Source organism: Bufo gargarizans, chromosome 5 (assembly GCF_014858855.1).
Source record: "Bufo gargarizans isolate SCDJY-AF-19 chromosome 5, ASM1485885v1, whole genome shotgun sequence".
Lineage (NCBI taxonomy): Eukaryota > Metazoa > Chordata > Amphibia > Anura > Bufonidae > Bufo > Bufo gargarizans.
Genome location: NC_058084.1, coordinates 3,448,151 through 3,470,792, shown reverse-complemented (window position 1 = coordinate 3,470,792; position 22,642 = coordinate 3,448,151). Strand labels below are relative to the sequence as shown.

The following is a 22,642-nucleotide window of genomic DNA, read 5'->3' as shown; positions in this document are numbered from 1 at the left end:
CTGACAGCGGGGCGTCCCAACACAGAAACAATCTATGTGCAGTGTCCAATTGTGCTTTTTCTGCCTTTCAGACCAGTTATTACTGGGATTGGTTCCCTCACAGAGACTTTGTGTATGGGCTGATAATCTACGCCAACCAGTAGTCACTCGTAGCCCAGTATTCAAAGGGTTTTAAAGGTCCCGACAGACTTGGTGCAGAGGTTTTGGGTGGCTGATGTCACAGCCCTATCGCCCCACAATTACTGCACTTGTAAGAGTGGACGGACGGGGCTCGCGCTCTCTTCGTTAGATCTTCTCGTTACAGACACGATGGAAGGATATCTTTACAAGTGCTGGGAGGGTCTTCCACCCTCATGTAATGCAGTATGGATCTACTGCTCGTATGGAAGGGGAGAATAGACCATATCCTGCTTCATCCTTCACTCATCGCTGTCAGAAAATAGCAGGATCTTTCCTGGACGGTTCTTTACGAGACCGTTTTCTGCATAATTTATTACTCTGCACAAAGAAGTAACGTCTGAAAATCCCGTATTGCTCGACCCCCCCGCAGGCCATTTACAATATATCCAAGCACATTGCTCGCGTTCCTCCATTACTCTGCAGGATTCTCAGCTACACCATCTGGTAACGTACGGACCCCTGGCCCATCTGGAGAATGGGGCTATAACCGAAGTTCCCTCTGTAAGCACATGGCATCTTCCAGGTATGCTCATGTAGTTACTTACCGCTCGTACATCTTCCCCATACTTTTCCTTTTTCAGTTTGGACTCTCCTGACCCGCTCTCACCATGTAATCACATCCCTCTGATTTACGTATATAGCACTCCCATGATGCCCCGCCCCAACTAGTTTCTAGCTCCTCCCACACGCTTGTTACGTGAACACTCCCCTATCTCTGCTCCACCCATGCACAAGAAACAGCTGCAAGAGGAAGTCAAGTGCCGGAAGACAGGAGCCATAAAGGGGAAAGAAACCCGTGACAAAATCACATCCACCTTCAGGAATGATCATTGTAAAGGATGTTGATGCAAACAGGAAAGCTCCGTTAAGTTCCACATTAATTGCAATGGTGCGTAGGTTGTACATATGATTTATTGTGGGTGACGCAGAGAACGTAGGAGTTACTGCTCGGAGGCTCTTCGTAGAAGAGAAACGATTGTATTGTGACTCCGGACACCACCGGCCCCATGGACTTTAATAGATCCTGCAGCATGAGGATTGTCCATCTTGTTTGTACGGATCAGTCTCGGATTACACACCTGATATCTGACATGGAGGCAGAACGGCCTCTTCCATCTTGTGTCTGTTCATTCACAAACCTGTACTATGACCAAGGACCAGACTTTAGGCCTGAACTGTGTCAGCACTTTGTGGAGAGGCACACGTCTTGATTTTAAGACGTATTACACGTAAGATGGACGGTTTATGAGCCGTGGATGCTGGACTCCTACTTACCTCCTGGCCTCCATCCAGTGATACTCCATGCGCCATCTTCTAATCACCTGACCTCGGAGTGTTCAGCTAATTTCCTTTTTTGTGCCCTTCTACAGTTAACCAGAACGACGCTGTAATGTTTGATAATCCGGCACGGAGCACGCCCAGGACATGATACAGGGATCATTACACATGGTGCACCTTCACTGGACTTAAAGGGCCAGTACACAGGAAATTACTCCTGTATCCAATATCTGTGAACAAAGGCTGCAGTGCTGATCCCTCCACCATCTGAACACTGTATGCATCTTCCACACCGGCCCTGGTGGTCTCTACTGGTTATTCTGACCGTCACTGGTGGCTTGAGTTTTTCCCAGGATCATGAATGATAGCTGATGCTCATCATGTGGCCAAAGACAACCATGTCTTGATATCGGAGGTTTAGGCTCTGGTCTCCCATCACATTCAGGCCAGGATAAGATGGAAACTGTAATGTGCCCGTGTTATGGCGGTCTGACCGAGTCCTAAGGCCACATCTAGCAGCTGTATTACCACCACCAGGACGGACTAAACTCAGAACCCTATAAGTCTTCTGACGTGGCTGACAGCGAGGACTTGTACAGGAGAAGACTGACAAACGATACTCATGGCTGAAAACAACTTTAATTTAAGTGGTTGCACTTGAATCTGAATAGGTTGGAGCTCCACACACAACATACAAGTCACACCATTAAAAAACAGGCTCCAGGCGGAGGCTCTGGACACACCGCAGTGGCCTCTGTCCCGCCAGCTAGCCATACAGAAGTCCCCATGAAGGTCATTAAAGATTTGGTAGTTTACCCCCAAGAAGGGACTATGTACCATTGCTGAGGAGTGACCCGTGCCAGACAGCTGCCCCCTGCCCAGAACACAAGCTAAATACATGTGTGCACAGAATGACTACTGCACCATGTGAACAAAGTGCACACGTCGCCCACCGCAGCCTGAGAACGCGGAGCCAGGAGTGGCCAGTACCAGAGTGCATTGTACCATTTAGAGCATGGATCATCACTAGAGTGAAGGTCATTGAGCAAGTGATGACATCAGATCCAGGACGGTTCTATGTGATGATTCACAAGGACGGATGCACCAAATGGCATGGACGGGTGGAAATGAAGGACGGAAAACTTGATTTCTTGGACGGATTTCTACAGTTAGCAGTAGACATTATGTAGGCTATAGCCTATGAAGATGGGACTGCAGGATGAGAGATACATCGGTTCTGGGTAAAGAAAGGATCCAGAATAGTTGCAACGGTATTGTGGGAGATTAACTTGTCGGGGGGCAGCTTTCCTTCATGGTGGTGAGGGATCTGTGACACTCATGACCTGATCCCGTGGTTTAGAATGTAGTAATCATGCACATACATGAGCACCGCTGTGGGCTGTCCGATGATCAGCGAGATCCACACAGCCGCATTGCCATAATTGCCTTGAAGAAATCGACCCACGAACCAGGCCAGAGGGATCTGCAGAGGAGAACATGAGCTCAAACCAACAGATGTAGCACAGGAGGGCAAAAGGGTGGTGGACTGACTACAAACCTGCGACATCATCCCCATGAACGCCCAGGGACGGAACATCTTCATAGGGACACTGACCAGGTACTGAGGAGAACAAAGACAAGATCAGAGCTGAGAGCCTACGCGGCCCTGCCTCCCAGGCCCCTGTATCAGACACCACGCACCTGGAGGCCAACATGCACTGGACATCACCCCCACATGACACCATCAGTGTACACAGCCCTGCATCATACACCACCAGAGTACACAGCCTTGCATTTTCAATACATTGGATCATAATATTATTACACGCTAACCTCATGAAAAAAAGCTGAGGCGAAGAAGACTGCCGTCTGTGCTGCCCACTTGGAGATACCACGTCTCATCATTGGTTTGTAGAAGTGTCTGCAAGACAGAGTCTGGTCTATTAAGAGACTTGTTGCGAAGCACTACTGACCGCCCCCTCTATCCACTGACTACTGCACCATCCCATCAGCCTTCCCTACCCTATACCCAATAAGTACGCCACCAAAACCTCACCCCTCCCTACCCCATACCCACTGACCACTCCACCATCCCATCAGCCTTCCCTATCCCTCGATCCATTGACTGCTCTACCATAACCTCACCTCGCCCTACCCCATACCCACTGACCGCTCCACCATCCCATCAGCCTTCCCTATCCCTCGATCCACTGACTGCTCTACCATAACCTCACCCCGCCCTACCCCATACCCACTGACCGCTCCACCATCCCATCAGCCTTCCCTATCCCTTTATCCACTGACCGCTCTACCATAACCTCACCCTGCCCTACCCCATACCCACTGACCGCTCCACCATCCCATCAGCCTTCCCTATCCCTCCATCCACTGACTGCTCTACCATAACCTCACCCTGCCCTACCCCATACCCACTGACCGCTCCACCATCCCATCAGCCTTCCCTATCCCTTTATCCACTGACCGCTCTACCATAACCTCACCCTGCCCTACCCCATACCCACTGACCGCTCAGCCATAACCTCACCCCGCCCTACCCCATACCCACTGACTGCTCTACCATAACCTCACCCCGCCCTACCCCATACCCACTGACCGCTCAGCCATAACCTCACCCCGCCCTACCCCATACCCACTGACCGCTCAGCCATAACCTCACCCCGCCCTACCCCATACCCACTGACCGCTCAGCCATAACCTCACCCCGCCCTACCCCATACCCACTGACTGCTCTACCATAACCTCACCCTGCCCTACCCCATACCCACTGACCGCTCAGCCATAACCTCACCCCGCCCTACCCCATACCCACTGACTGCTCTACCATAACCTCACCCCGCCCTACCCCATACCCACTGACCGCTCTACCATAACCTCACCCTGCCCTACCCCATACCCACTGACCGCTCAGCCATCCCATCAGCCTTCCCTATCCCTCGATCCACTGACCACTCCACCATCCCATCAGCCTTCCCTATCCCTCGATCCACTGACCGCTCCACCATCCCCTCAGCCTTCCCTACCCCTCTAACCACTGACCACTCCACCATCCCATCAGCCTTCCCTATCCCTCGATCCACTGACCGCTCCACCATCCCCTCAGCCTTCCCTACCCCTCTAACCACTGACCACTCCACCATCCCATCAGCCTTCCCTATCCCTCGATCCACTGACCGCTCCACCATCCCCTCAGCCTTCCCTACCCCTCTAACCACTGACCACTCCACCATCCCATCAGCCTTCCCTATCCCTCGATCCACTGACCGCTCCACCATCCCCTCAGCCTTCCCTACCCCTCTAACCACTGACCACTCCACCATCCCATCAGCCTTCCCTATCCCTTGATCCACTGACCACTCCACCATCCCATCAGCCTTCCCTATATCCACTGACCGCTCCACCATAACCTCACCCCTCCCAACCGCATAACCACTGACCGCTCCACCATCCCCTCAGCCTTCCCTACCCCTCTAACCACTGTCCACCCCACAATCTCCCTGCTATCATGTGAATTCTGTTCCATCTTTGGCCTCCCGTGGACTACACCACCATATACTACCGGAGGCACCACTTGTGTACGGGGATGTTCCAGTTCTGCCAGAAGTAGGTCACAGTTTCAGAGTTCCTGGAGAATTAAATGAATACAATGATTATGGATTTGGGTTCCTTACATTTCAGTTACCACACAACTATGACAGGTTATTTTTGGTATCGAAGACTATGAGGACTTTCCTCCATTATCACTCACCACCAGTCCCTGTAAAACTCACGGTCCCCAAAACGCATCAACTCCGCCACAAAGTTCATGGAAGAATGGAAGAACCAGTAGAAGAAGATCAGCCAGATGAGGTGGTTGGGGACCTGCAACAAATGGATGGGTCAGCAATGCCAGAGAGTGGACACGAGGGCAGAGAAGGCAAATTCACTTACCGCTAACTTCAGGAGCCGCTCAATCATCCTCGAGTAATCCATGTCCTGGAGAAAAGAAGACAATCATTACAAACCAAGACATGGAGGAGATCCTGGAGGACATCAGAGGCAAGAGACTCCTCAAGCTTAACACTGGACTCTCATCATCTCCTGCCATCTAAACTCAAAAACATAGCTTCGCCTTCCTATCATCAGTAATCGGGACAGAAAAGATTACATCAGGGGTGCAGGAGACACAGACCAGAGGTGTGGACTAGTGATGGGCGAACCCAGACTGCCACGTTTGGGACCATACCGAACATTATAGTGTCTGGGTGCCAAACACGGATTTTGGTGCCAAAGTCAGTGTTCGTTGTTTAACCACCTCCCGACCGCCTAACGCACGGATGCGTCCGGAAGGTGGTTGATCTACTCCTCCTGGACGCATCCGTGCGTCATCTCGCGATAGCCGAGATTTCCTGTGAACGCGCGCACACAGGCGCGAGCGCACACAGGAACGGAAGGTAAGCGTGTGGATCTCCAGCCTGCCAGCGGCGATCGTTCGCTGGCAGGCTGGAGATGTGATTTTTTTAACCCCTAACAGGTATATTAGACGCTGTTTTGATAACAGCGTCTAATATACCTGCTACCTGGTCCTCTGGTGTCCCTTTTATTTGGATCGACCACCAGAGGACACAGGTAGGTCAGTAAAGTAGCACCAAACACCACACTACACTACATCCCCCCCCCCCCGTTACTTATTAACCCTTTATGAACCACTGATCACCCCATATAGACTCCCTGATCACCCCCCTGTCATTGATCACCCCCCTGTAAGGCTCCATTCAGAGGTCCGTATGATTTTTACGGATCCACGGATCGGATCCGCAAAACACATGCGGACCTCTGAATGGAGCCTTACAGGGGGGTGATCAATGACAGAGGGGTGATCACCCATATAGACTCCCTGATCACCTCCTGTCATTGATCACCCCCCCTGTAAGGCTCCATTCAGACGTCCGTATGCGTTTTGCGGATCCGATCCATGTATCTGTGGATCCGTAAAAAATCATACGGACGTCTGAATGGAGCCTTACAGGGGGGTGATCAATGACAGGGGGGTGATCACCCATATAGACTCCCTGATCACCCCCCTGTCATTGATCACCCCCCCTGTAAGGCTCCATTCAGACATTTTTTGGGGCCCAAGTTAGCAATGTGTTTTGGGGTGTCATTTTACATATACCCATGCTGGGTGAGAGAAATATCTTGGTCAAATGCCAATTTTGTATAAAAAAAAAATGGGAAAAGTTGGCATTTGACCAAGATATTTTTCTCACCCAGCATGGGTATATGTAAAATGACACCCTAAAACACATTCCCCAACTTCTCCTGAGTACGGCGATACCAGATGTGTGACACTTTTTTGCTGCCAAGGTGGGCAAAGGGGCCCAAATTCCAAAGAGCACCTTTCGGATTTCACCGGTCATTTTTTACACATTTTGATTGCAAAGTGCTTCTCACACATTTGGGCCCCTAAATTGCCAGGGCAGTATAACTACCCCACAAGTGACCCCATTTTGGAAAGAAGACACCCCAAGGTATTCCGTGAGGGGCATGGCGAGTTCATAGAATTTTTTATTTTTTGTCGCAAGTTAGTGGAATATGAGACTTTGTAAGGAAAAAAATATATAAAAATCATCATTTTCCGCTAACTTGTGCCAAAAAATAAAAAGTTCTATGAACTCACTATGCCCATCAGCGAATACCTTAGGGTGTCTACTTTCCGAAATGGGGTCATTTGTGGGGTGTTTCTACTGTCTGGGCATTGTAGAACCTCAGGAAACATGACAGGTGCTCAGAAAGTCAGAGCTGCTTCAAAAAGCGGAAATTCACATTTTTGTACCATAGTTTGTAAACGCTATAACTTTTACCCAAACCATATTTTTTTTTGCCCAAACATTTTTTTTAATCAAAGACATGTAGAACTATAAATTTAGAGAAAAATTTATATATGGATGTCGTTTTTTTTGCAAAATTTTACAGCTGAAAGTGAAAAATGTCATTTTTTTGCAAAAAAATCGTTACATTTCGATTAATAACAAAAAAGTAAAAATGTCAGCAGCAATGAAATACCACCAAATGAAAGCTCCATTAGTGAGAAGAAAAGGAGGTAAAATTCATTTGGGTGGTAAGTTGTATGACCGAGCGATAAACGGTGAAAGTAGTGTAGTGCAGAAGTGTAAAGAATGGCCTGGTCATGAAGGGGGTTTCAGCTAGCGGGGCTGAGGGGGTTAAATAAAGCTTGTTGAAAGGCTGCAGTGCAGCCAATCAACAAGCATTTAAAGAGGATCTTTCACTAGAATAAAATAATCTAAACTGACTATACAGACGTGTAGAGCGGCGCCCGGGGACCCCCCTGCACTTACTGTTAGCCTGAGAGAAAGAAAAGCCTCTCGGGCTATGAGCTGAGCGCTGTGATTGGCCACCGGTACAGCCTGGGAGAAGGAGGCGCCGGCGGGTTCCCCTGGGTGGAGCCTAACTATGAACATACCGGAGGCTATAACCGGAGAACGGAGCGGCGCCCGGGGATAACAGTAAGTGCAGGGAGATCCCTGGGCGCCGCTCTCCATGTCTGTATAGTTAGTTTAGATGTTTTATTCTAGTGAAAGGTCCTCTTTAAGCTGTGGGCACTTGGAAGCCATCACAGTATTGCCTAGTATTGGCATGGCTGAGATTGTCCGGCGCACCATGTGACTATGCATGTATAAATGCTGGATCACATGGTGGGCGGCCATTCTGCTCTGACTAGTGTAGGTGCAGGCAGGAAGAGGGCTAGGCCTTTAATATTTTAGATAACTCCGTGGGTGACCTGTAGGTATTTATGTGGGTGCAATACAGCTCCTCTGCACCAGTGGCACAGAAATAGAATACTTAATAGGGCTCTTCAGTCTGAGGGGGACCTGTAGGCAGAATGGTGAGGCCTGAACAAGTACAGGTGATAGTAGATTGGGCTGCTGACAGTGGCTCCAGTTCCTTCACATGGTCTCCCACCCAGTCTCCTGCTGAAAGACCACAGTTGGCACCTGCAGCCGATGTCCATCAGTCTGTCACCTCACCCCCTTGCAAATCAGCCAAGCAGTCTGAGCCCCAAGTCATGCAGCAGTCTCTTCTGCTTTTTGATGACTCTGTTAGCAGGGTTTCCCAGGGCCATCCACCTAGTCCTGCCCCAGAAGTGGAAGAGATTGAGTGCACCGATGCCCAACCACTTATCTTTCAAGATGAGGACCATCGCAGCACATCTCGGATGATGACGAAACACAGGTGCCAACTGCTGGGGCTTTCTGCAGTGTGCAGACCGACAAGGAGGGCAGGGGTGAAGACTGGGTGGAAGATGATGTGGAGGACGATGAGGTCCTCGACCCCACATGGAATCAAGGTCATGTGAGTGACCTATGTAGTTCGGAGGTAGAGGCAGTGGTCGCACAGAGGCACCAGCACAGCAGAAGAGGGATCAGGGTGCAAAAGCGGAGCGGCCGTCCCCTAGACAGTACGCCTGCTACTGCCCACCGCAGCAAGGGACCGAGCACACCAAAGCCAGCTCCAAGGAGTTCCCTGGCGTGGAGGTTCTTCAGACAATGTGCTGACGACAAGACACGAGTGGTTTGCACGCTGTGCAATCAGGGCCTGAAGCGAGGCATAAACGTTCTCAACCTGAGCACAACCTGCATGACCAGCATCTAAGTGCAAAGCACGAGCTGCAGTGGAACAGACACCTCAAAAACCAAGAAAGGTCTCTGGCTCCTCCTGCTTCCTCTTCTGCTGCAGTCTCGGCCTCTTCATCCTCCTCAGGCGTGACAGTGCCACCTGCCACCCCACAAACAGAGGATCTGCCAGCAACACCACCACCTGGGTCACCAAGCATCTCCACAATGTCCCACGGAAGCGTTCAGCTCTCCATCTCACAAACACTGAAGAGGTCATCTCTCCCCTCCTTCTCTGATCGGAGTCCCAGCAGTGTAATCCTGGGGCTCCGATCGGTTACCATGGCAGCCAGGACACTACTGAAGCCCTGGCTGCCATAGTAACCTCCCTGCTGCTGTGTGCACAGGGCAGCAGGGAGAGTGTGAGCTCCTATTCACCCTGATAGAGATCTATAGATCTATAGATCTCTATCAGGGTGAATAGGACAAGGGTTCTAGTCCCTAAGGGGGCTAAAAGTTAGTAAAAAAAACAAACACTAAAATATTAAGTATTAATGAAAAAGAAAGATTTACAAAAAATAAAAATAAAAAACCTCACATTAACAATAAAAATATTCATTTTCAGCAGATTTGTGTAGGATTTTTTTTATTTTTTTTCAAAAATGAAATTTCTCAGAATATCGGTATAAATTATCGGCCATCGGCCTGAAAGTTCACAAATTATCGGGATCGGCCCTAAAAAATCAATATTGGTCGATCCCTACTACTAGGATGGGTGTAAAGAGGAATGTTAAACAGATAGGAGAAGTGGGTTTTAGCTGGGTAGGGAGGGTTGGTCCTATGTCCATTATAATGGATGGAAATGTGGTCTGCACCTGGTATACGGTGTAACCGGATCACTTGCCGGCTGACTAATTGCACACTCATTCTTTGGCCGATCATGTGATGCCATCATTCTATTGTTATCAACTGTTGCATGGATACGGTGCAGGCTATTTTCTTTCTTTATATTTTTGTGATTTTCAAAAAATGTCAAATAAAAATGATCTGATTAAAAAATAAATAAAAAACACACTGATGGAGGTGTTTGTTGGTCAAGTACAGGGGGGTGTGCACTCACTATAGAGGCAGGATAGTGCCGTAACACCGTCTGCAGTGGGGTTGTCAAACCATCCACGTGATGTGCGGGAGAATTGATGCATCAACCCACTAAGCGTCTCATATACTCTCAGACTGACACGCGTTAGTGGCGGGCAGCACTGCAGGCGGAGATACCGTGTAGAACTGAACATAGCAATGTGGGCAGCCGGACTACTGCAGGTGGACACTGAAAGCTTGGTCAGGACTCTGCCCTCTAAAGGAACAAATGAGGCAGTGGAGAAATGGCCCAAGGGTCAATTTAAAGGGTTTAGGCGGAAATCTTCTGTCCTGTGTGTGGGGCCTGGTTTGATCCTTGCTATGGGGCCCTTACTTCTCTATGTACGCCACTGGTGGTTGCTGCCGGTGAGCCTCAAGCCCGGCCTGGTGGTGGGCGATAATGGGCGGAATCTCGTAGCAGCTCTGGGACTAGCCGGTTTGACGCACATCCCTTGCCTGGCGCATGTGCTGAACTTGGTGGGGCAGAGGTCCCCCCAGAACTACGCCAAAGCTGCTGCAGAAGGTGAGGTCCATCTGTGCGCGCTTTCAGCGTTCTCACCCTGCTGCTGATTGCCTGTCAGCGCTGCAGCGTAACTTCTGCCTTCCCGCTCACCGCCTCATGTGCGATGTACCCACAAGGTGGAACTCCACCCTGCACACCGCCAGCACCTCAGAAGGCAGAGGACGAGGTCGCCAACGCAGCTGGGGCCCCGCCAGCACCTCAGAAGGCAGAGGAAGAGGTCGCCAACGCAGCTGGGGCTCCGCCAGCACCTCAGAAGGCAGAGGAAGAGGTCGCCAACGCAGCTGGGGCTCCGCCAGCACCTCAGAAGGCAGAGGAAGAGGTCGCCAACGCACCTGGGGCTCCGCCAGCACCTCAGAAGGCAGAGGATGAGGTCGCCAACGCAGCTGGGGCACCGCCAGCACCTCAGAAGGCAGAGGAAGAGGTCGCCAACGCAGCTGGGGCCCCGCCAGCACCTCAGAAGGCAGAGGAAGAGGTCGCCAACGCACCTGGGGCTCCGCCAGCACCTCAGAAGGCAGAGGAAGAGGTCGCCAACGCATCTGGGGCTCCACCAGCACCTCAGAAGGCAGAGGACGAGGTCGCCAACGCAGCTGGGGCCCCGCCAGCACCTCAGAAGGCAGAGGACGAGGTCGCCAACGCAGCTGGGGCTCCGCCAGCACCTCAGAAGGCAGAGGACGAGGTCGCCAACGCAGCTGGGGCTCCACCAGCACCTCAGAAGGCAGAGGAAGAGGTCGCCAACGCAGCTGGGGCCCCGCCAGCACCTCAGAAGGCAGAGGACGAGGACGCCAACGCAGCTGGGGCTCCGCCAGCACCTCAGAAGGCAGAGGAAGAGGTCGCCAACGCAGCTGGGGCTCCGCCAGCACCTCAGAAGGCAGAGGAAGAGGTCGCCAACGCAGCTGGGGCTCCGCCAGCACCTCAGAAGGCAGAGGAAGAGGTCGCCAACGCAGCTGGGGCTCCGCCAGCACCTCAGAAGGCAGAGGAAGAGGTCGCCAACGCAGCTGGGGCTCCGCCAGCACCTCAGAAGGCAGAGGAAGAGGTCGCCAACGCAGCTGGGGCACCGCCAGCACCTCAGAAGGCAGAGGACGAGGTCGCCAACGCAGCTGGGGCTCCGCCAGCCCCTCAGAAGGCAGAGGACGAGGTCGCCAACGCAGCTGGGGCTCCACCAGCACCTCAGAAGGCAGAGGAAGAGGTCGCCAACGCAGCTGGGGCTCCGCCAGCACCTCAGAAGGCAGAGGAAGAGGTCGCCAACGCAGCTGCGGCTCCGCCAGCACCTCAGAAGGCAGAGGAAGAGGTCGCCAACGCAGCTGGGGCCCCGCCAGCACCTCAGAAGGCAGAGGAAAAGGTCGCCAACGCACCTGGGGCTCCGCCAGCACCTCAGAAGGCAGAGGAAGAGGTCGCCAACGCAGCTGCGGCTCCGCCAGCACCTCAGAAGGCAGAGGAAGAGGTCGCCAACGCAGCTGGGGCCCCGCCAGCACCTCAGAAGGCAGAGGAAAAGGTCGCCAACGCAGCTGGGGCTCCGCCAGCACCTCAGAAGGCAGAGGAAGAGGTCGCCAACGCAGCTGGGGCTCCGCCAGCACCTCAGAAGGCAGAGGAAGAGGTCGCCAACGCAGCTGGGGCTCCGCCAGCACCTCAGAAGGCAGAGGAAGAGGTCGCCAACGCACCTGGGGCACCGCCAGCACCTCAGAAGGCAGAGGAGGAGGTCGCCAACGCAGCTGGGGCTCCGCCAGCACCTCAGAAGGCAGAGGACGAGGTCGCCAACGCAGCTGGGGCTCCGCCAGCACCTCAGAAGGCAGAGGACGAGGTCGCCAACGCAGCTGGGGCTCCGCCAGCACCTCAGAAGGCAGAGGAAAAGGTCGCCAACGCACCTGGGGCTCCGCCAGCACCTCAGAAGGCAGAGGACGAGGTCGCCAACGCAGCTGGGGCTCCGCCAGCACCTCAGAAGGCAGAGGAAGAGGTCGCCAATGCAGCTGGGGCTCCGCCAGCACCTCAGAAGGCAGAGGAAGAGGTCGCCAACGCAGCTGGGGCTCCGCCAGCACCTCAGAAGGCAGAGGACGAGGTCGCCAACGCAGCTGGGGCTCCGCCAGCACCTCAGAAGGCAGAGGAAGAGGTCGCCAACGCAGCTGGGGCTCCGCCAGCACCTCAGAAGGCAGAGGAAAAGGTCGCCAACGCACCTGGGGCTCCGCCAGCACCTCAGAAGGCAGAGGACGAGGTCGCCAACGCAGCTGGGGCTCCGCCAGCACCTCAGAAGGCAGAGGTCGCCAACGCAGCTGGGGCTCCGCCAGCACCTCAGAAGGCAGAGGTCGCCAACGCAGCTGGGGCTTCGCCAGCACCTCAGAAGGCAGAGGAAGAGGTCGCTAACGCAGCTGGGGCTCCGCCAGCACCTCAGAAGGCAGAGAACGAGGTCGCCAACGCAGCTGGGGCTCCGCCAGCACCTCAGAAGGCAGAGGAAGAGGTCGCCAACGCAGCTGGGGCACCGCCAGCACCGCAGAAGGCAGAGGAAGAGGTCGCCAACGCAGCTGGGGCACCGCCAGCACCGCAGAAGGCAGGGTTAGCATGGCCGACATGTGGAAAAGCTTTGTCAGCACAACAACCAGCACCACCGGCTGATATGGAGCGTCTTAGCAGGAGGCAGCATTTCACCAACATGGTGGAGCAGTAAGTGGGCACACGCCTACACGGACTGACTGACGGGTCTGCCCCCTGCAACTTCTGGGTCTCCACATTGGGCCCATGGCCTGAGCTTGCCCTTTACCCTTGGAGGTGCTCCCTGCCCTGCAGCCGGTGCACTGTCTGAACGTGTATTCAGCTCGGCAGGGGCGTCATCACAGACAAGCGCAGCCGCCTGTCCACAGCCAATCTGCACGAGCTCACGGTCAATAACCCTTTCATGACAAAGGGTCATTGATGCCCCAGTGTCCAGGTCAAAATGTACAAATCTGACATGCGTCACTTTATGTGGTAATAGCTTTGAAACGAGCCGTTCGGAGATTGTTTTCTCGTGACACATTGTACTTCATGACAGTCATAAATTTTAGTCAATAGATTTCACCTTTATTTATGAAAAAATCCCAAATTTACCCAAAATTTTAATAAATTCGCAATTTTCAAAATTTCCATTTCTCTGCTTCTAAAACAGAAAGTGATACCTAATAAAGTATTTATTACTAAACATTCCCCAGATGTCTACTTTATGTCGGCATCATTCTGGAAATGTCATTTCATTTTTTAGGACGTTAGAGCAGGGATGGCCAACCCAAGGCTCTCCAGATGTTGCAAAACTACAACTCCCAGCATGCCCAGACAGCCAACTGCTATCAGCCTACAGCAGGGCATGGTGGGAATTGTAGTTTTACAACAGCTGGAGAGCCGCAGGTCGGCCATGCCTGCGTTAGAGGCTTAGAAGTTTAGAAGCAATTCTTAAAATATTTAAGAAAATTTCCAAAACCTACTTTTTAAAGGACCAGTTCAGGTCTGAAGTCACTTTGTGGGGCTTACATAGTGGAAACCCCCCATAAATGACCCCATTGTAGAAACTACACCCCTCAAGTTACTCAAAACTGATTTTACAGACATCGTTAACCCTTTAGGTGTTCCACAAGAATTAAAGGAAAATGGAGATTAAATTTATAAATTTCACTTTTTCGGCAGATTTTCCATTTTCTTAAATTTTTTTCTTTAACACATTGAGGGTTAACAGCCAAACAAAACTCAATATTTATTACCCTGATTCTGCGAATTACAGAAACACCCCACATGTGGTCGTAAACTGCTGTACGGGCGCACGGCAGGGCACAGAAGGAAAGGAGCGCCGTATGGTTTTTGGAAGGCGGATTTTGCTGGACTGGTTTTTAGACACCATGTCCCGTTTAAAGTCCCCCTGATGCACCCTACAGTAGAAACTCCTAAAAAGTGACCCTATTTTGGAAACTAGGGTGCCAGATTTATTGGTACTATTTTGGGGCACATACGATTTTTAATTGCTCTATAACGTTTTTTGTGAGGCAATGTAACCAAAAAATGGCTATTTTGGCACCGTTTTGTTATTTTTAATATTTTACAACATTCATCTGACAGGGTGGATCATGTGCTATTTTTATAGAGCAGGTTGTTACGGACGCGGCGATATCAAATATGTCTACTTTCTTTGTTTGTTTGTTTCAGTTTTACATAATAAAGCATTTTTGAAAAATAAATTATGTTTTTCTGTGTCCATTTTCTGAACGCCATATGTTTTTTATTTTTCTGCCGATCGTCTTGTGCAGGGGCTCGTTTTTTGCAGAAAGAGTTGAGGTTTTTATTGGTACCATTTTTGGGTACATAGGATTTTTTCAGCATTCATTATTACACTTTATGGGGCAAGGTGACCAAAAAACTGGCTGTTTTGGAACAGTTTTCATTTATTTATTTTTACAGCGTTCATCTGAGGGGTTAGGTCATGTGATAGTTTTATAGAGCAAATCGTTACGGACGTGGCAATACCTAATGTGTATACTTTTTCTTATTTATTTAAGTTTTACACAATAATAGCATTTCTGAAACCCCAAAAAATGATGTTTTAGTGTCTCCATAGTCCGAGAGCTATAGCTTTTTTATTTTTTGGCCGATTATCTTAAATAGGGTATAATTTTTTTGCGGGATGAGGTGACAGATTGATTGGTACTATTTTGGGGGTCATAAGCCTTTTTGATCGCTTGCTGTTGCACTTTTTGTGATGTAAGGTGACAAAAATGTCTTTTTTGGCACAGTTTTTTTTTTTTTTTTTTTTTTACGGTGTTCACCTGAGGGGTTAGGTCATGTGATATTTTTATCGATCAGGTTATTACGGATGCGGCAATACCTAATATGTACACTTTTTTTTTTTTATTTCACTAACACAATAGCAGCATATTTGAAATAAAAATTACTTTTTTTTTTATGGTGTTTATTGGACTATATATTTATATATTTATAGAGACAGTCGTTACGGACGCGGAGATACCTAATATGTGTATTTTTTTTTTTTTTTTTTTTTCATTTTTTTAAGGAAAAGGCAAATTTATTTTTTTTTACATTTTTTTAAATTTTTACTTTTATTATTTTCACTTTTTTTTTTATCAAGTCCCTCTTGGATCTTGAAGATCCAGTGGGGCTGATGGCTGTACTATACTTTGCTCTTGCATTGCAAAGTATAATACTATCAGATGTCCTGTAGGTGGCAACACTGGACACTTTTGCAAAGCGTCCGGTTGCCATGGCAACCATCGGGCGCTGTCCCGATGGTTGAGAGAGGGAGCCCCCTCCCTCTATTAACCCCATGGATGCCGCGGCATCTAAGGGGTTACAGCACTGTCAGCATAGAGCTGACACTTGCTGCTGATGGCGGCGGCTCAGGAATGGAGCCACCGCCATCAAACACAGCAGGGGGACCGCACCGCATCGGGGGCAGCGCTGGAGCAAAAATGGGGGCAGGGTGAATGTATGGGGCGGGGAGGGGGCGGACCGCATCAGGGGCAGGCTGCATGAATATAGATGGGAGCGGGGGAAACTGCATATGGGGAAGGCGGGGACGTCGGGGGTCGGGGTTTGGAGGCGCACAGATCGGGGGGCACGAGGACACAATACCTGATTTCAGGCTCTGATCTGCAGAGCGCACTTTTTCACTGCTGCGATCAGATTGGTTAGTCTGCACAGACTAACCAATCGGATCGATTGCCGGCAAGGGGCCACTCTGATTGGTCCCTTGCCGGCATTACTGCACTGTATGCTGTCCGCGACAGCGGCAGGAGCTTTAATTAAAGGGCTGCCTGACGTCTATACACGTGCTAGCTGCACGGGGAATGTGCACATAGCAGGTATACAGACGGATTGCAGTCGGGAAGGGGTTAAAATGAACCAGGTCTAAATTCAAATAAAGTCTCTACCACGTCACTATAGGGTACTGCTGGCGCTGCTAGTTCCAGAGGTGAAGTGGGACGTATTCACACAAAAGGCAACAGGATTGTATTGGAACCGCGCTGCTATTATTAGACCGGCCTCCTTCCTTGGCGTCTTACCAGTTCGAAGTTTGCACTAAGGAAGGAGGCCGGTCTAAAACTAGCAGCGCGGTTCCAATACAACCCTATTAAAATGAACCAGACCTGGATCCCACAAGACTGGTCCGTACCTGGTGCCGAGTAGAGAGGTATACCGGCCGCACCGCGCCATTGTTAGGCTCCAGAGCAGTTTGTGCGTTTCTTTGTTATTTCCCAATATAAAAAAAATATATATAATAAAAAAAGGTTGGTGACCTCCTCCGCCTGCCCCGCCACGTCCGCCTGCCCCGCCACGTCCTCCCCTCGGACCTCCGCCTCCTGGCTCCAGATTATTATGTCTATTATTGGCAGAGTAGAGAAATATACCGGCCAAACCCCCAAGAATTGACAGACATTTTAAAAAACAAAACAGAACAGAAAGAATGTTGGCTTCTTCCTCCACCGCCACGTCCACCGCCTCCTCAACTTCCTCCTCCACCTCCACCTCCTGGTTCAAGATGATTATTTGTATGTATTTTATGTTATTTCCCGTCATCTCCCGATCCACATTTGTGTGCAGGGTAATTGTCCTGCTCCTACACCCACACTGGAGCCTTTTGCAGCCCTTTCTGGGACTTATTTACAGCCATTTTAGTGCCCCAAAGTTCGAGTCCCCATTGACTTCAATGGGGTTCGGTGTTCGGGGTCAAGTTTGGGACCCGATCCAAACTTTGAAACTCAGGTCTAACCAGCGGACCGAACATCCCTAGTGAGGACACTTCAATATCTTATGGGACAAGAAAGGTGTTCACTCACCCGGAACGGTTTCATGGAGTTCTGGATAGCTGGGACCATCCACTGTAAGGCAACAGAAGGGATGAGCCACAATGCAAACCCCAAAATCATTAAACACAGCTCTGCCTCAGTCATTACTGCCATCAACTTGTCAGCCACCAGTCCTGACCCCTCAGCCTCCCCTATCAGACCCCGACCACCAGTCCTGACCCCTCAGCCTCCCCTATCAGACCCCGACCACCAGTACTGACCCCTCAACCTTCTCTGTCAGACCCCGACCACCAGTACTGACCCCTCATCCTTCTCTGTCAGACCCCGACCACCAGTCCTGACCCCTCAGCCTCCCCTATCAGACCCCGACCACCAGTACTGACCCCTCAGCCTCCCCTATCAGACCCCGACCACCAGTACTGACCCCTCAGCCTCCCCTATCAGACCCCGACCACCAGTCCTGACCCCTCAGCCTCCCCTATCAGACCCCAATCACCAGTACTGACCCCTCAGCCTCCCCTATCAGACCCCAAACAACCAGTACTGACCCCTCAGCCTCCCCTATCAGACCCCAATCACCAGTACTGACCCCTCAGCCTCCCCTATCAGACCCCAATCACCAGTACTGACCCCTCAGCCTGCCCTATCAGACCCCAATCACCAGTACTGACCCCTCAGCCTCCCCTATCAGACCCCGACCACCAGTACTGACCCCTCAGCCTCCCCTATCAGACCCCAATCACCAGTACTGACCCCTCAGCCTGCCCTATCAGACCCTAACCACCAGTCCTGACCCCTCAGCCTCCCCTATCAGACCCCGACCACCAGTACTGACCCCTCAGCCTCCCCTATCAGACCCCGACCACCAGTACTGACCCCTTAGCCTCCCCTATCAGACCCCGACCACCAGTACTGACCCCTCAGCCTCCCCTATCAGACCCTAACCACCAGTCCTGACCCCTCAGCCTCCCCTATCAGACCCCTACCACCAGTACTGACCCCTCAACCTTCTCTGTCAGACCCCAAACAACCAGTACTGGCCCATTAACCTTCTCTGTCAGACCCCGACCACCAGTCCTGAACCCTCAGCCTCCCCTATCAGACCCTAACCACCAGTACTGACCCCTGAACCTTTTCTGTCAGACCCCAAACAACCAGTACTGGCCCATTAACCTTCTCTGTCAGACCCCAAACAACCAGTACTGGCCCATTAACCTTCTCTGTCAGACCCTAACCACCAGTCCTGACCCCTCAGCCTCCCCTATCAGACCCTAACCACCAGTACTGACCCCTGAACCTTCTCTGTCAGACCCCAAACAACCAGTACTGATCCCTCAGCCTCCCCTATCAGACCCTAACCACCAGTCCTGACCCCTCAGCCTCCCCTATCAGACCCCGACCACCAGTCCTGACCCCTCAGCCTCCCCTATCAGACCCCTACCACCAGTACTGACCCCTCAACCTTCTCTGTCAGACCCCGACCACCAGTACTGACCCCTCAGCCTTCTCTGTCAGACCCCGACCACCAGTACTGACCCCTCAGCCTCCCCTATCAGACCCCTACCACCAGTACTGACCCCTCAACCTTCTCTGTCAGACCCCAAACAACCAGTACTGGCCCATTGAGTAACACAGCAGACTTCTCTACTGGACATGAGGACCATGTTCACCACTTCACACACCCCAGTACTCCTGGAAGCAGTCTATTTACCCAGGATGTTACTGGTGGAATCCTTCATAAGAAACCTCCTGTACTCCTCAATGGTGACTGAGACCTCAACTATCGCCTCCAGTATCAAGTAATAATTCAGAAGCCTTCCTACGACAGAACAGGAGTCACTGGGGCATGAACTCACCTGCTGGATCAGGCCAACCAGGAGCTGCATGATGAACAGCTGGACAATAGAGAAATGAAGAGTCATAAGAACAGGTGTAGTGATGGCGGCTGTGGTAGACAGGTGTGATGGGACAGGTGTAGTGATGGCACTTGTTGTAGAAAGGTGTGATGGGACAGGTGTAGTGATGGCACTTGTTGTAGAAAGGTGTGATGGGACAGGTGTAGTGATGGCACTTGTTGTAGACAGGTGTGATGGGACAGGTGTAGTGATGGCACTTGTTGTAGACAGGTGTGATGGGACAGGTGTAGTGATGGCACTTGTTGTAGACAGGTGTGATGGGACAGGTGTAGTGATGGCACTTGTTGTAGAAAGGTGTGATGGGACAGGTGTAGTGATGGCACTTGTTGTAGACAGGTGTGATGGGACAGGTGTAGTGATGGCACTTGTAGACAGGTGTGATGGGACAGGTGTAGTGATGGCACTTGTTGCAGACAGGTGTAGTGATGGCACTTGTTGCAGACAGGTGTAGTGATGGCACTTGTTGTAGACAGGTGTGATGGGACAGGTGTAGTGATGGCACTTGTTGTAGAAAGGTGTGAGGGGACAGGTGTAGTGATGGCACTTGTTGTAGACAGGTGTGATGGGACAGGTGTAGTGATGGCACTTGTTGTAGACAGGTGTGAGGGGACAGGTGTAGTGATGGCACTTGTTGTAGACAGGTGTGAGGGGCCAGGTGTAGTGATGGCACTTGTTGTAGACAGGTGTGAGGGGCCAGGTGTAGTGATGGCACGTGTTGTAGACAGGTGTGATGGGACAGGTGTAGTGATGGCACTTGTTGTAGACAGGTGTGATGGGACAGGTGTAGTGATGGCACTTGTTGTAGACAGGTGTGATGGGACAGGTGTAGTGATGGCACTTGTTGTAGACAGGTGTGATGGGACAGGTGTAGTGATGGCACTTGTTGTAGACAGGTGTGATGGGACAGGTGTAGTGATGGCACTTGTTGCAGACAGGTGTGATGGGACAGGTGTAGTGATGGCACTTGTTGCAGAAAGGTGTGATGGGACAGGTGTAGTGGGGCACTTGTTGCAGACAGGTGTAGTGATGGCACTTGTTGCAGACAGGTGTAGTGATGGCACTTGTTGCAGACAGGTGTAGTGATGGCACTTGTTGCAGACAGGTGTAGTGATGGCACTTGTTGCAGACAGGTGTAGTGATGGCACTTGTTGCAGACAGGTGTGATGGGACAGGTGTAGTGATGGCACTTGTAGTAGACAGGTGTGATGGGACAGGTGTAGTGATGGCACTTGTTGCAGACAGGTGTAGTGATGGCACTTGTTGTAGACAGGTGTGATGGGACAGGTGTAGTGATGGCACTTGTTGCAGACAGGTGTAGTGATGGCACTTGTTGTAGAAAGGTGTGAGGGGACAGGTGTAGTGATGGCACTTGTTGTAGACAGGTGTGATGGGACAGGTGTAGTGATGGCACTTGTTGTAGACAGGTGTGATGGGACAGGTGTAGTGATGGCACTTGTTGTAGACAGGTGTGATGGGACAGGTGTAGTGATGGCACTTGTAGAAAGGTGTGATGGGACAGGTGTAGTGATGGCACTTGTTGTAGACAGGTGTGATGGGACAGGTGTAGTGATGGCACTTGTTGCAGACAGGTGTAGTGATGGCACTTGTTGTAGACAGGTGTAGTGATGGCACTTGTTGTAGAAAGGTGTGAGGGGACAGGTGTAGTGATGGCACTTGTTGTAGACAGGTGTGATGGGACAGGTGTAGTGATGGCACTTGTTGTAGACAGGTGTGATGGGACAGGTGTAGTGATGGCACTTGTAGAAAGGTGTGATGGGACAGGTGTAGTGATGGCACTTGTTGTAGACAGGTGTGATGGGACAGGTGTAGTGATGGCACTTGTTGCAGACAGGTGTAGTGATGGAACTTGTTGTAGACAGGTGTGATGGGACAGGTGTAGTGATGGCACTTGTTGTAGAAAGGTGTGAGGGGACAGGTGTAGTGATGGCACTTGTTGTAGACAGGTGTGAGGGGACAGGTGTAGTGATGGCACTTGTTGCAGACAGGTGTAGTGATGGCACTTGTTGTAGACAGGTGTGATGGGACAGGTGTAGTGATGGCACTTGTTGTAGACAGGTGTGATGGGACAGGTGTAGTGATGGCACTTGTTGTAGAAAGGTGTGAGGGGACAGGTGTAGTGATGGCACTTGTTGTAGACAGGTGTGATGGGACAGGTGTAGTGATGGCACTTGTTGTAGACAGGTGTGATGGGACAGGTGTAGTGATGGCACTTGTAGTAGACAGGTGTGATGGGACAGGTGTAGTGATGGCACTTGTTGCAGACAGGTGTAGTGATGGCACTTGTTGCAGACAGGTGTGATGGGACAGGTGTAGTGATGGCACTTGTAGTAGACAGGTGTGATGGGACAGGTGTAGTGATGGCACTTGTTGCAGACAGGTGTAGTGATGGCACTTGTTGTAGACAGGTGTGATGGGACAGGTGTAGTGATGGCACTTGTTGTAGACAGGTGTGATGGGACAGGTGTAGTGATGGCACTTGTTGTAGACAGGTGTGATGGGACAGGTGTAGTGATGGCACTTGTTGTAGACAGGTGTGATGGGACAGGTGTAGTGATGGCACTTGTTGCAGAAAGGTGTGATGGGACAGGTGTAGTGGGGGACTTGTTGCAGACAGGTGTAGTGATGGCACTTGTTGCAGACAGGTGTGATGGGACAGGTGTAGTGATGGCACTTGTTGCAGAAAGGTGTGATGGGACAGGTGTAGTGATGGCACTTGTTGCAGACAGGTGTAGTGATGGCACTTGTTGCAGACAGGTGTAGTGATGGCACTTGTTGTAGACAGGTGTGATGGGACAGGTGTAGTGATGGCACTTGTTGCAGACAGGTGTGATGGGACAGGTGTAGTGGGGCACTTGTTGCAGACAGGTGTAGTGATGGCACTTGTTGCAGACAGGTGTAGTGATGGCACTTGTTGCAGACAGGTGTAGTGATGGCACTTGTTGCAGACAGGTGTAGTGATGGCACTTGTTGCAGACAGGTGTAGTGATGGCACTTGTTGCAGACAGGTGTAGTGATGGCACTTGTTGCAGACAGGTGTAGTGATGGCACTTGTTGCAGACAGGTGTAGTGATGGCACTTGTTGCAGACAGGTGTAGTGATGGCACTTGTTGCAGACAGGTGTAGTGATGGCACTTGTTGCAGACAGGTGTAGTGATGGCACTTGTTGCAGACAGGTGTAGTGAT

The 22,642-nt window shown here is 51.2% G+C and overlaps 1 protein-coding gene across 1 annotated transcript in view; it reads right to left on the bottom strand.

The window, feature by feature from the left end:
* Window positions 1–2,077: 2,077 nt before the first annotated feature.
* The window catches only part of DGAT1 (diacylglycerol O-acyltransferase 1), a 36,976-nt gene continuing 16,411 nt past the window's right edge, over window positions 2,078–22,642 (bottom strand). Inside the window, exons 10-17 of the mRNA XM_044293314.1 lie at window positions 19,379–19,417; window positions 17,553–17,594; window positions 5,407–5,451; window positions 5,225–5,337; window positions 5,036–5,101; window positions 3,292–3,379; window positions 3,017–3,079; window positions 2,078–2,941 (exon numbers count right to left, since the gene is read on the bottom strand). Of these exons, the coding sequence (XP_044149249.1) occupies window positions 2,795–2,941; window positions 3,017–3,079; window positions 3,292–3,379; window positions 5,036–5,101; window positions 5,225–5,337; window positions 5,407–5,451; window positions 17,553–17,594; window positions 19,379–19,417 (603 nt within the window). The 3' untranslated portion in view covers window positions 2,078–2,794. The remainder of the gene's footprint in view (window positions 2,942–3,016; window positions 3,080–3,291; window positions 3,380–5,035; window positions 5,102–5,224; window positions 5,338–5,406; window positions 5,452–17,552; window positions 17,595–19,378; window positions 19,418–22,642) is intronic.